Source organism: Chenopodium quinoa, unplaced genomic scaffold, assembly GCF_001683475.1.
Source record: "Chenopodium quinoa cultivar QQ74 unplaced genomic scaffold, ASM168347v1, whole genome shotgun sequence".
In the NCBI taxonomy this organism is placed as follows: Eukaryota; Viridiplantae; Streptophyta; class Magnoliopsida; order Caryophyllales; family Amaranthaceae; genus Chenopodium; species Chenopodium quinoa.
The window spans coordinates 4,020,985-4,036,493 of NW_018742329.1; the positions used below are offsets into that span (position 1 = coordinate 4,020,985).

At 30.3% G+C, this 15,509-nt stretch overlaps 1 protein-coding gene across 1 annotated transcript; it reads left to right on the forward strand.

Moving 5' to 3' along the window:
* The first annotated feature begins 1,694 nt into the window (after positions 1 to 1,694).
* On the forward strand, positions 1,695 to 2,694 carry LOC110691596. Its single transcript, XM_021868547.1, has 2 exons — positions 1,695 to 1,994; positions 2,092 to 2,694. Exons 1-2 carry the CDS (start codon positions 1,695 to 1,697, stop codon positions 2,692 to 2,694), a joined length of 903 nt encoding a protein of 300 aa, XP_021724239.1.
* The last annotated feature ends 12,815 nt before the right edge of the window (positions 2,695 to 15,509 follow it).

Here is a 15,509-nt window from a genome sequence, read left to right on the forward strand (position 1 = left end):
TTGACATTTTCGTAATTATATCAACTATTATGACCCATAGTTGATAAAAAAAAATTATAAATTTAGTTCTAGTGTTGGCACTTGATTGATAAATAAAATGAACTTATATTTTCTCTATAAATATACAAAATAATAATAATAATCTAATATATATATGAATAAAGTAGGAATTTTTCGGGAGTATTCGACGCACCACATAAGAGAGTATTATTTTGTCCAATAAAAAATTAGATTAATAATTTATTTTAGAATTAAAAATTTTACTCGCCACCTAAGCAAAAGTAACGAATAAGATTTAAGAATTTTGACACACAGGTAAAAAAAACAACGAATATAGATTAATTAAAATTTAAATTATTTAAAAAAAACTAATAATTGTTTTCTCTCAAAAAAAAAAAAGCAATAATTATCTTTTTTACATATATGGATGCAAATTTTTTATCACAAATATCTTTAATCTCTCCCTAGCAAATATTACAAAAGTTTGATTTTATATAATAATGTACTCATCGAGACAAATAAAACCAAATCTCATATGACTAATTCCCCATAATTGATAATAGTTAAAAGATTATGGGTCTGTTCTGTTCACCTTATTTTCACTTATTTCAGGTTTAATAAGTTCAGATAAGTTCAGTTAAGTTCAGATAAGTTCAGATAAGGGTTAATAAGTTTAGATAAGTTCAGGGTTAATAAGTTCTAAATTAACGTTCTCCTCACCTTATTTCCACTTATTATATTTATATAGAGTTATTACTAATCAAGATTGCTTTTCACTTTTTTTTTTTTTTTGTAAAATTTTATGTGTTTTATTATCATGATTTCATATAAGAATAAAGTAACATTTGCATAAAAAATAAAATTAAAGTAACGTTATACTCATAAGTTATGGTAAGACTAGATAAATTTTGCTTATATAAAAGTTAAGCAAATCAACAAGTTTATTATTTTTGTGAAAAAAACAAAGGGAAATTAATGAGAATGAAAGTCAGATCAACAACAAAACCAAAGGAGAATTTTTACTATTTCTAAACTATAAAATAGTAGTGTTGTTAACCGTTAAGTTTTTACTATTCCTAAGCTATAGAATAGTGATTAATTGCACGTTGTTAAAAGTCAAGCACACACTATTTTTAAGCTATAAAATAGTGGTTTTAGTTTCTTCATGCATGCGTTTAGTTACTATTACTAATATATATATATATGCACGCACATGCTTTTTCTTATTCAACAACTAATTAGGTGTATCTTCAAAAACACCAAGAAGGTACTAGAGCTTGTTTATGAGCATTGTAGATAACTTCATTATTTTGATACTAATACACTATTTTCATACTATATTATTCAGGTTTTGCGGAGGTAGTTTCAATAAAAAGTATACTTGATCGACAACCAAGCTACATACGTAAGTCTATATTAGCTACTAAGTTTGAAATATGTTATACTATCTTACATTATGTTGACAATATTTTATTTCATATACAAGGACATGATTTGCTAACTTATACGAATTTCGGAATTGAGTAGTACGTGTACCTTGGTTTTTAAACTATAGCTTTAGAGTGTTTGTTGTTTTGTGCATTTTTTTATCTTAGCACCTATATTTGTAAGTCCCAACATCACCCATATTAGTATCTTATTGACTTCATATAGTTAATAATGCTTTGAAAATTTTATTTATTAGCAAAACTACAATGGCTTCTAAGGAAAGGACATCATGGAACAATGAGGATATTGAGATATTTTTGGATTTAATAAAAGAAAACAAAAAGTCAAGAGGTGGTAAGTATAATTGGGACACAATTATATTACGTTTGAATGCGGAAACAGGGAAAGAGTTTGAAAAGAAACAATTGGAAAACTTTTATAGTGACATTAGAGGAAAATTTAAAGCTTGGAACGAACTTAAAAGTTGGATAGGAATTGGTTGGAATGAGGAAACGGGTTGCCCTGTGATTGATCCAAAAGATGAGAAGTGGAAGGCATTTATAAAGGTATTTAGGTTATGAATTTTGCTTTTTGTACTTATATTTTTGTTATTATTACTTGGAATAATATCAATAATTTTTTTTCTATTGTATTGCCTTATAGAAACATAAGAACTCTTCAAGCTTTCTAAAGAAACCCTTGATATTTGAGGATAAGTTGTATGATATATTTGTTGGGACGTATGCAACAAGTAACAAATCTTGGTCTCCCGCCGTTGGAGGACCGACCATACAAACCAAACACAAACAACCCATGATTCTTGTTCAAGATGATTTTAAGGAAGGAGTTGGGGATTCTGAAGAAGAACTTAGAACCAAAGATGATGATATGGAAGATACTGAAAGGTCAGCTTACGAAAGCAGGTCCCCTCTCAAGAGCATATCTTCTAGCAAACGTAAGAGTTCGGATTGCGGTGCTACCTCTAGAAAGAGTGTGAAGGATGACATTGAAACTTGCATGGATTATTTAAGAAGAAACATGCAACTTGGTTCCTCTAAGACACAACCTAGACCATCTCCATCAAAATATGAAAAAATGATTTCAATATTGGAAGGAATGCTGGCAGTTAGCAACTACGGAAAGTCTTTCATTCTTCAAGTGTTGGAGTTCTTACGTGATCCAGATGAAAGTGATTTATTTTTGTCTCTTCCGGATAATGAGTTTAGAATCTTGTATTTTGAAGACAAAAATCTCATTCCCAAATGATTGCTATAGGCCTAGCTTTAATGATAACTTGGATGATGATTATTAAACTATCATAAGTCGTCTAAGATGCTTAGCACTTGTTATTTTAAAGTTTGGGTGTGTAAGTTTCATTTTTCCAATATAAAATAAGTTAAATTTTGGTAACTAGTGTGTTTTTATTGTGATATGTGAAACTTTATTTTATTATGTTTCAATGACAAGTAAGAAGAGTCACATATTATTAATTACGTATTTGTTGATTTTTTTTTTTTTGAGAAATTAACTTTTATTTTGATTTGTAGAATGGACGAAACATTGCACAAAAATTGTATGATGTATATTGCCTTGCACGAGTTGAAGAGATAACTTACTCAAATAGAACGAATGCCTCTACATGTAGGGGGTGAACCTGGAAGTGAGTGAATACATAGGTTATTGACTGGACATCCTAATTTGTGCAAAGAGCAACTAAGGGTTGATAAAGATATCTTCATAAAGCTTGTTGATGTATTAAGAGGGAAAGAACTTTTATCTGATGGTCGATTTATACACGTGGAAGAGCAAGTCGGCACATGTCTATTCATGATGGCTAAAGCTAATTCATATCGTGATGCTGCGGAGAGATTTCAACGTTCGATATCAACCATTTCTATCTACTTCAGAGTAGTGTTGAAAGCTTTGGTTTCATTATCTTGTGATATTATTCGACCATATCAGAGTTTCAATGAATCACCGAAATTAAAAACAATTCATTATATAGGCCATTTTTCAAGGTAACAATTCTAATGTATTTAGTTAGTAAAAATGTTTATCCTAACATGCTACATTTTTTCATTCTAATATTATTTTTACAAAAATCATTCTTAGAATTGTGTCGGAGCTTTAGATGGTACCCATATAGAAGCAGTTGTTGATGATGTTGGTGGTAAGCCATATAGAGGACGTAAAGGAAACAAAACATGGAATGTCATGGCCGCGTGTTCTTTTAACATGTTATTTACTTTTCTTAATGTGGGCTTCGAAGGAAGTGCACATGACACGACAGTTTGGACACATTTTTTAGGTGATGTAACCAAGAAATTCCCCCGTCCACCTTCAGGTATTATTTAAAGTTTAAATTTGTTGTTACTTAGATAAATATGCTACCTTATTTTTAGTGTATACTAATATTTTATTCTGAATGAATAGGAAAATACTTTTTAGTTGACTCAGCATATCCAAATACTCTTGGATATCTAAGCCCGCATATGGCAAAGATTTGAGGTATCATTTGCCAGATTTTGAAGAAAGGGGTCCACCTATTGGAAACTTAGAGCATTATAATTATCGACATTCCTCTTTACGTTCAACAATTGAAAGATGTTTCGGCGTATTAAAGAAAAAATGGAAAATCTTAAAGATGATGCCACCGATGGATGAAGCATTTCAATTGTCTATCATTGTTGCAACGAACATTTACGCTACACAATGATATCAGTCTATACGAATTAGGGATACCAATATTTCAAGAGGTTGAAGAAATGGAGACTAGAGCAGATTATAATTTGTATGATATCCAAAGGAAAAAAGCTATGAACCGTATTCGGGATAAAATAACAAAAGATATATCGAAGTCGGTTGGAGGTGTCGTAGAGGATGATACAGAAGAAGGAGATGATGAGAATGATGATGATGAAGCATTATAAGATTAAAATTTTATTTGGTGTTATTGCAACATACACTTTTGCTTGTTTCAGTGTTTATTTTTTTTAATATTTGAAATTATCAAAATGCTAATATTTTCATATTTTATTGCTTTTATTTTAATATATTGTTATATATATACTCATATTACCAATATGTTACACAGTATGTTTCAAGAATGACAAATAATGTATAATAAAATCTTCTAAGTGTTAATAAGGTTTAACAAGGTCAAATAAGTGAAAATAAGTGTTAATGAGGTGTAATAAGTTCAGATAAGTTCAGATAAGGGTTGATAAGTTTAGATAAGGTCAGATAAGCTCAGATAAGTAAAAATCAGGTGAATAGAACACACCCTATAAATAAGACTAACATTTTAAACAAAACACATAGGCAAAAGACTTATTTTAATCAATAAAAAAAACGAGATTTATCATTATTTTTTTAATTAAAAATTTAAATTGTCACATAAGAAAATTAATAAATAAGGTTTAGGATTTTAAATTCAAGCGTCACGTAAAATAAATAAAACAACAATACTGTTAAATTTTTTTTAAAAAAAATATATTATAATAATAGAAGTTTTATCCATATATCTAATGAATGATCTCCTTAAATATACAAAATTTTAAATTAAATAAAAATAATTTACCGTACTCGCATGGACTTACATAATAATAATAATAATAATAATAATAATAATAATAATAATAATAATAATAATAATAATAATAATAATAATAATAATAATAATAATAAGAAGAAGAAGAAGAAGAAGAAGAAGAAGAAGAAGAAGAAGAAGAAGAAGAAGAAGAATGGTAAGACTTATCGTAGTGTTCTTTGCTATCGGTTGGGTGTTCCTTTGTTCTCCGTTTCAACTCCGTGTTCTACTTGCTCAAGGGTTTTTGATGGAGATATTTATAGGGATCATGCAGTGTCTTGTGCTGGGATGGTAGGTATTAAGTATCGGCACAACGTTGTTCGTGACACCCTTGTTGATATTTGTTTTCGGTTTGGGATTTCTGCTCGAAAGGAGGTTAACGTTGGGTTAACTGGTGGGAACGACGGGGCACTCAACCAGCAGATGTGTTACTTTATTCCTGGGATAGAGGTCGTGATGTATGTGTCGACTTGACGGGGTCTTCACCTTTGACATAATCGGGGTTGTCTAACTTCGTTCCTGGTCATGTTGTGTCGGCGGCAACTCAGCGGAAACGGGACAAATATGGGGCACGTTGCAGGGCTATTGGCTATGGTTTTCTTCCTTTCTCCTTTTCTTCGTTAGGGGAATTAGATAAGGATGCTATTACGTTGCTGAAACGGGTTCAGGCGTTCGCTAAGACGCAGGATATTGGTGCTCGTGCAGCTGCTAACATTTTCAGTAGGATCGGGTTCGCTATAGCTAGAGGGGTGGGGCCCAGATTGTACCTCGGCTCCCTACCAATTTCTTGTAAATTGATTGAATTTATAAGTTTTAATGATGATGTATTAATAATAATAATAATAATAATAATAATAATAATAATAATAATAATAATAATAATCCTTCCGTTTTTAAATATTTGCTTCATTTTTCCATGCACAAGAGTTTTAGGATAAATTGGATAAAGTAATAAAATATGGAGGTAGTAGGATAAGTGAAAAAAAAAAATTTTGTAAAAAGCAAAAGTAGTAGAGAGAATTGGAGGAGAGAGAATATGAAAATAATAAAATATTATTTATGTTGAGTTCACTACGTGAGAGAAATGAATTAAATATTATAAAAGTTTTCCAAATAAGAAAATGGAGCAAGTATTTAAAAACGACCGGAAAAAAAAAATGGAACAAGTATTCAAAAACGGAGGGAGTAATAATATAGCCACTAACAATTATGAGTATATTGTACTCCGTATTTTATTGACAAATTCAAGTCAAGGCAAAAAAGTACGAGTCTCCTTCCAAGTCTGCGGATTCTTGTCAAAAAATAATTAACAACGAAACTCCGAGGTTTTTTAACGGACGGCAGGCCGAAAAATAAATTTATTTAATACACTCCACAAGTCTTTTGACAATCATTTATGTTCCGGTGCTTCAATTCATGCCTAATTGTGGGCCTTTGACTCTTTCATTTATATTGTTTATATTAAGAATTTTTAGTTTTAATTTATACGACGGGTTTTTCACCATATGCCCGTAAGTTTTTTGTTTAATTATTATATGCCCGTAAGTTTTTTTGTTTAATCACCATATGCCCCTAAACTTTTTTAAATTCATCATATACTCCCGAGTTTTCACAAAAATACACCATATACTCATGATGACTAGTGATTGTTAATTTTATCAATCATTAGAGTTAATTATGAACCGAAACCACCCTAAATACATTTTCCAACTCCCGAAACCACCAACATTCCTTTTCCCACCCCCAAAATCACCCTAAATTTTCTTTTCTCATCCTCAAAATCAAATATAGTTCCAATAAAATCAGCACCACCAAAACCAGCTTACGCAACCACTTCCGCCACTCCACAAAACCAATTTGCACCTAGCCCCTTCGACCCATCGAGTTTGACCATGCACCAGCCTCCACAATCAGCCCCGACCAATTCGAGCCCTGGCGTTTCGAACTCAACATTAAATTCCATAGCTCGCAAAACCCTAACCACCACCTAAACTCCACTAACGTTTGAAATCGGATGGTTTAGGGTGTGGGTGGTTAAATTCGACCCTAAATCGATTTATATTTTCCAATTTCGATGGATGTGGGTGTGTCGGAATCGGAAAAATGAATTTTTGGCGAGGAAGGGGGTTAACCGATTGTGGGGATGGGGTGGCTAAAGTTAAAGTTGGGTTATTTTTTTTTTTTTTGTTAATTTTCTTTTTTTTTACCTTTTTGTTTTTTGGTGGTGTTATATATATATATATATATATATATATATATATATATATATATATATATATATATATATATATATATATATATCTTATTTTCTAAAAAAAACCTTAAAATTTTACAAGGAGAAAAAAAAAGGAATTATTTTGAAAAAATTAGGGAAATTCTCATGTGGAGTTTTGTTAGGCAAATACTTTCTCTTTGAAGCAATGGATCTAATGGTTGTGAAGGTATAGTTTTGGTACTAGTCTCCATACACTTTCTACTAACACTCACAAGGTAAGAAACACACGCAAATGCGTATGTGTGCATGCGCAATATAAAAAACTTGCTAAATTCTCCTCTTTATCTTATAAGCTAAGGGGTCCTACCATATAAAAATTACTATGTAGAAGGGAAAAAAAAATCAAGAGCAATTTTATTTTTTATAAGGAGTAAGAACAGTTAAAGGTATACATTTATGTGAAAGAAGTGGAGCAGTTATTATAGGGTAGTTATGAACTTATGATAGATAGTTTTTATTTATTTAAATAATGGTTTATGTTTATGGGTAGTTATGATAGGATAGTTTTTTTTAAAAAAAAAAAATTAATTGTGTGTAAATAATGTAATTTGTAAAAAGTAGAGGGGTATTTTTGGAAAAACAAAATTTATCAATGAAGAAGTCCTTTCTCTTTATATAGTACTAGGAAATTAGGAGGTGAACTGAACTGAACTGAAATAAATATTTTATAAGAGAAGGAAATTAGGAGTTGAACTGAACTGAACTGAACTGAGCTGAATTGAACTGAACTTAACTGAAGTACTGAAGTGAACTGAAAATAAACATATGAGAATAGACCCTTAAAACTTAAGAGTATAATGCTTGGTTCACTTCACTTTTAAAAGAAAATCATTAAAAATAATTTCACTTTGGTAAAAATCAATAACTTTAAAACAGAAATATAATAGAAAATTAGTAAAAATAAATTTAGCAAAATAATTTTAATTCAGCATAGAGTAAAACTAGATGAAGCCTGTGCGATTCACGGTTTGTTAGTATTTTAAATTTTTTTTCATATTTATGTGATTAAAATTGTTATTATATTAGTTTTAAAATATTAGATAAAATTCCTAATCTCAAAAGATAATATTTTGTATTTAATTAATTTAAACTTTAAAATCTCATTCGCCAATTTTGCTTACGTGGCATTTGAATTATTTAATTGGCTACTACTTAAATTTATAATCCTATATGGCGCGCTAAGAAAATTAAATCCTCCGTGGCTCTCTAAAAACTCGGGAAAAAACTCCCCTTTATATATATACAAGGTAAGAAACACACGCAAATGCGTGTGTGTGCACGCGCAATATAAAAAACTTGCTAAATTCTCCTCTTTTTATTATAAGCTAAGGGGTCCTACCATATAAAAATTACTACGTAGAAGGGAAAAAAAATCAAGAGCAATTTTATTTTTTATAAGGAGTAAGAACAGTTAAAGATATACATTTATGTGAAAGAAGTGAAGCAGTTATTATAGGGTAGTTATAAACTTATGATAGATAGTTTTTATTTATTTAAATAATGGTTTATGTTTATGAGTAGTTATGATAGGATAGTTTTTTTTTTAAAAAAAAATAATAATTGTGTGTAAATAATGTAATTTGTAAAAAGTAGAGGGGTATTTTTGGAAAAACAAACTTTATCGACGAAGAAGTCCTTTCTCTTTATATACTACTATAGATGACATGTTCTGATTTACCGCGCTGAACTGAATTGAATTGAATTGAATTGATTGGAGTTCAACTGAACTGAACTAAATTGAATATTTTATGAGATAAGGAAATTAGAAAATGAATTGAACTGAACTGATTGGAGCTAACTGAAATGAAAATAAGCTGAAGAGAATAGGCTCTCATGAAGAAAAACTAGGTACATCAGTAACAAGGAATTCTTAGCTTCTAATTATTACAGTCATGAATGACTCTAATTAATGACACATGTTGGTATTTCACATGATACTAACAACAAATTATATCGATACCAACAAGATATTTTTGCATTCGTTGGCATCACTTAGGGCCTATTCTGATTTACTGAATTGAGTTGAACTAACTGAATTGAACTTAACTTATAGAATATATTATAAGAGAAGAAAATTGGGAACTAAACTTGAACTGAAAATAAGTTGAAGACTGAAGAGAACACGCCATATTGTCGGTATCATGTTACTCATGAGGAAATATCACTACGTGTTGTAACCTTTTTTTTTTTTTTTTAAAGTGAAGTGAATGAACAGATATGCCTTTTTGTAGAGTCATCTATAATTCTAACTAACAAAGTCTTTAAAATCCTCCAGGATATGAGATTATGAGTAATATGACTACTACTTCATGCGTGAGTTCCTGCCTTGTTTTACTAACACTGCCTCGTCTACTTGATTTCCATGTACAATTTTAGTAGTAATTTATGCGTCTATATTGAATTATCGATAAGTATATACGAACGTGTATAAAGTTACAAATTTTTACTAAACTAAAATACGTAATATTACGATTGTGAGTATAAATTTAATAGAAATTGGAAGCTAAAATCACTCAAAACTAATCTCCGAATCCGAATTAGCCTAAAAGTGAACAGGGTGGAACATCCAAAAAAAAAATTCTATTTTTTACAAAATTACGATATTGTTGTTTTTTTTAAAAAAAAAAATAAAAATTAGCCCAAAAAAAATAACAGAGGTTTCGTCAACGTCAAACTGCAACATCCTACGTTTCTTCGTCCACTCCCTTCTCTTTCCCTCCCAGTTGAGAGTCTTGAGACCCGCACACCCCGGACTAGTTCGCGTGAACTTCAGTTATCCTAATTAAACCCTCTTAAAAAGACAAATCTACCCCACATAAAACCCTTAAATCTCAACTCCTACCCTTCTTCAACCTCCATAAGTATACTTAAACCACCTTTCCCAATTTCAACCCGTTACTCCCCCCTTCTCTCTAAACCCCACTTTCTCTCTCTAAAATCCACTCGCTCTCTACTGTAAAAAAAAAACCTCCGAACTTCATCAATGGCGACGATGCCGAACACAACAACGAAGAAAAAATGGTTCATCAAAAGATTAATGAGCAAAGAAGCATGGAGATGGAGAGTACTAAGCTCAAACCTCAAATTCCGTTGGAAGAGACTTGGCACTATGAAATTCTCCTTTTTCCATGATTTTCTCTTCAAAATTGTCTCTGTTTTTGAGGCGATCTTCCTCGTTTCTAGCCTCTGTTTCTTCTTCCTCTGCTGCGGTTGCCATTTTTGACCACTTAATTAACTTATTTTCTGTAAGTAACTCGTTCATTGGATCGATAATCAGAGGAATTTCTTTCGATTTTCGATCTCGGATTTCGGAAAATTGGCAATACAATTGAGTTTCTCTCTTTAAATTATTTTTCTGTGAATTGTAAGAGTTATAAACCAGTGGCGGAGCCAGGATTTGTAATCCGGGGGGACAATTTTTAGATGTTTAATAATCGACAATAATTATAAGAAAAAAGAAATTGATCACATAAATTGTTTAATATATATTTGAAATCGCTTATGAGATATGACAATTATTCTTATATGGTGAAAGAGGAGTTGTTAAAAAATTAATTGCATATTAAGAAATTTATTAACCAAATTTTTTTTTTTATGCTGGTAAACCCCAATTTTAAGGTATGTAATCCTTAATAATCGATAAATATGATTTATCAAATGATAAGCATTTACACAAATTGATAGTAGATGTAAAGGGATTTGGGTTACATTTTAAAAAAAAAATAATAATAAATAAATAAACTTTCTTTGACTAAAAATAAAATTGGAAACTTAGTTCCAAACAAGCTATAAAAAAAAATAGAATTTAGGCACACATAATTAGAGAGATAAAAAAATACGGAGACATGTGTTCATTACAAATAGTTTAATAACACATTAGTAATCACTATCAACAAGGCGATACTTGATTAAACAGTTAAATGAGAGTAATTAGAGGTTTGAAGACTTATAATACTTTGTATATATAAATTACATACTATATAATGAAATTTAAAAACCAGTTAAAAAAAAAATGGCAAAATCCAAAAACAAGAAAAAGAAGTTAAATAGGAGCACTTTGTATAAACTATAAAATGAAATTAAAATAAAGTCCAAAAATAGCAAAAAGAAACAAAAAAAATGATCGGGTAAAGAATTGAACCTAGGATCAAAGAGAAATACAAGCTTTACTCAAGCCCATCAACCACCAGACCAAATGTTGTCTTTGTTATATAAGGTATACATGTAAGGTATTTATTCTTATTTACAGCATTTATTTAAGCTAACATAAATTAAATTTTTTTTTGGAAAAATGGGGGGACAACCGTCCCCCCTTGTTCCTACATGGCTCCGCCCCTGTTATAAACCCTAGCAATTTAGTTTAATTTTTTAGTAGTAATTTTTTTTTAGCTTAATTTTGATTTCTTTTACAATCTGTAATTTGTAATTTGATGCTTTATACTGTTGTTTCAAACTATAATTTTGTATTTTCATTAGTTCTAACTTTTAAAAGTAAAATTCAGATTTTTTGTTAGCAGCATAATCACTAAACTACTTAACTGTGTAATTTTTATAATTGTCACGTTAATCATAGAGCGAGCAGGCGAACACAATTGCGCACACCTTTACACAGGAAATCACAGAATTGGTGTGCGGTCACAACTCACAAGTTAGCAGCAATCAAAAGGTTATTGGGTATAATTTTAAAACGAACAGTGAAGATTATTGGTATAAAATTGTCATGTTACTAGTTTAAATTAACGCAAAGTTTAGTCGAAATTACAGCGAAGAAGAACGTGTATGGTTAAGCAAGAGATTCGTAAGCAAACTTGTAAGTTGATTGAATAATTAAGAATGTTGAATGTTTGGAGTAATGTCATTATCAGAATACCTTGAGTAATTAACGTTAGGGAGAAGCAGAGAGACCGTTAAAAGAAAAGAATAAAAGAGAAGGCAAACCTTTTTTTTTTTTTTTTTTTTTTTTTTTTTTGAAAAGAAGGCAAACTTTTATCTTTGACAAATTCTAGAAAATTAAGACAGTTACAGTACATCTGGGTCTAGGCTGTCAAAAAAGAATCCCAATTTCGTTGGCTATTTTATTTAACATTAAAAAATATCTTTTTGTTTCATATCTTTTCTATTCTAGAAGAAAATTCCAAGTAGTATCAAATAAAGGAAAAGTGAGGCTGTTGAAAAATACCTTCAAAAATAAAAAGAGATACTCCCTCTGTGTTATTTTAAGTGTTAGATTTTGACCAGTATATAATTTTAGTCAATTTAATTGACTTAAATAAAATAAGAGGTAAGTGGGGTATATGGAGTATTAAAAAATTGTAAAACAAAGATAGTGGGGTTAATACTTTATTGAAAAGTAATGAATGTGAGAGGAGAAATATAATAAAAAAAAGTAGTAGTGGGTTTGGGTAAGGACCATGAGAAGAGATATAATATTTTAATGTAGCTTTTTGCCAAAAAAGGAAGTATAACACTTACTTCCTCCGTTCTAATAATATTGCAACAATGGACTTTTTGCACTATTCATCACTTTTGTTTGACCATATAATACGAGTTATACGTTAAACAAAATATAGTCAAGTGAGATCTTGTTGGATTCGTCTCATATAATACTTTCACAATATCAACTTTTTGTAATTTTTACTCTTACACAATTATATATATTTAGCATATAAAATGTGTTTTGGGATGCGTAATTTCCTCCTTGTTGCAATATTAACAGAACGGAGGAAGTATTAAAACACGGTCGGATTTGATAAGTGTAACAAATTTCTTCTTCTGAGGGGGTGCGAAAGGATAGAGAAATATAGTTTTTGAATTATCAGCACGTTTTCATACGGCTAACCACATTGTATGGTCGCTTGTTAAATACTCCCTCCGTTTTTAAATACTTGCTCCATTTCTATTTTTTGCACTATTCATTTGTCCTACTTTGAATAATGTTTGTGATTTATACATAAGAAAAAATATAGTCTTGGGGGTACTTGTTGGAATCATCTCAATGAATAGATTATTAATTTTCAATTATTAGAATTTATACTTATTGGTAATTAAAGATATTATTGATCAAAGATTAACATCGGCATGCGTGTCCAAGAGAAATTGAGCAAGTATTTAAAAACGAAGGGAGTATGAAGTAATAGAGTAACCTTTAGAGCATCTTTAATGGCAAGCTATAACGCTTTTTAGCTTGCTTTTCCACATCAAATTTTAAGGTGTAACGCTTTTTAGCAACAAAGTGTTCCAATGATAAGTTCCAACATATTTTAGTTTGTAAAAAAATAAAATTTACAAAAATAAATAAATTAATGTACACATGTTACAATATGAGTGTAATTTATTTGTCTCTTTGTTAATCAAGCATGTAGCTTGTTTGGGCTACAGTAGTTTGCATGTTGTTCAATTTGTTATTCTTCAATGGTAAGCATGTAGCGTGAAATTTTTCTTATATTGCAAAAGTTTTTACAATTACTGACAAAGTAACCCCTTTCACAATGTGTAACCACTAATAACACTAGCAGTAACCCTTATAACACCAATTAAATAATCCCATTGTGGTTGTGTGGCTGTATGCTGACATATAAAAGTTAGTGTTGAATTATAAAAGACAGGAGTAAGTATTGGTAAATATATCTTAGTATCACAAAATATGATCATATCAAATGTGATTAATATTTTTTTGATAACAAAAATCCAAATATAGGAAACAAGAAAAAAAAAAGTACGTGTTTTTAATTTTCTATTGTTAGTTTTTAAAATTATCCTGATTTAATAAGTTTGGCTAATTTTTTATTCATTATATAACTTACAAAATATATCATATTAGAAAATCGACAACGATGTCAAACATTAGTTTTCATCTTTGTTTATAATCCTAAATATATATTTCACTTTGATCCCTCCACATACTTATAATATATGACCAAATTTGATCCCTACATGGCTGCATTTATATCACCAATTTTTTAGTGATTGCTATTTGCCACAATGAAATTACTCAAACTATAGTATTAAAAGACTTTTATGCCCCTTATTATTTTGAAAATAACATAACAATCCAACCATTACTAACTACTAACTTTGTCCTACCTTGACCATACTCAAGCCTTAGCTCCACATTGACTATTAGCTCCACCACCAATACCACCACCCACCTTGACTGTCCACCACCACGACTATTCCTTAACAACAAACTTGACCGATTTCACAACGGTTGACCACTAACATTGTACTTTTCGTCCAATAAAATGAGTCGACGACTGTCTGCGTTTATATCAGAGCTGAGGCACTTGGTGGGTACGAGTGTATGACAAACCTTCGACGCCGTCGAGTCAAGTATATGTCGGACTTTTTTTTTTAATTTCCGTTGTACCCGGTCGCATGTTACATGCGACTATACCGCGGCGTAGTCCCATATAACATGCGACTAAACCGTGGCGTAGTCGCATATAGCACGCCGTGGTAAGGTCGCATGTGATACGCGACTACGCCGTGGTATAGTCGCATGCTATACGCGACTACACCGCGGTATAGTCGCATACTACTCGCATGTAACATGCAACCGGGTAACATTTAATTATTTTTTTAAGCAATCCGTTTAATTTATAGTAATTAATTTTTAATAATTATTAAAAAAAATACACTTAATTTAATTAGTAAAATTTATGGGTTAAAAAAAATTAGTAAATTTATAGGCTTAAATAAATAACAAATTTGCCAAAAAAAAACAAGGACAAATGGGTCATTCAATACCGCAACATAAGTAATTCTATTGTGGCATTTAGTAACCCCCATTTTTTAGAGCGTCTAAAATTTTAGACACGTGATGAGTTTTACTCTTTCAGCCATAAGCAATTAATTATTATTATTTTCTTAAAATACAAATAAAGTCAAGTAGTACTTCGTATTAACTTTCTAAAAAAAATAGGGAAATTCCCTGTTTCTCATGGTGAGAAACAAATTTGTTTCTCATAAAGACATTTTTGTGAATAAATCAACAACTTTTTCATTATTGTGGACTCCACAATTGAATAAAGTTGTTGATTTATTTACGAAAATGCCATGTGAGAAACAACATGAGAAACTGGGGCATCCAAATAAAATACTTCGTATCAAACTTAAGAGTACAAGGAAAATCCACATCTCACACAACTTGATTATAAATCTAACAAATACAGTTATACATTTTCAAATATGATCTAACAAACCAAATCATTGTTATTT

Coding starts and splice junctions, on each gene's coding strand:
- LOC110691596 (XM_021868547.1), top strand. CDS start 1,695: ATGGCTTCTAAGGAAAGGACATCATGGAACAATGAGGATATTGAGATA. Junction 1,995..2,091: donor AGTGGAAGGCATTTATAAAG/GTATTTAGGTTA, acceptor ATTGCCTTATAG/AAACATAAGAACTCTTCAAG.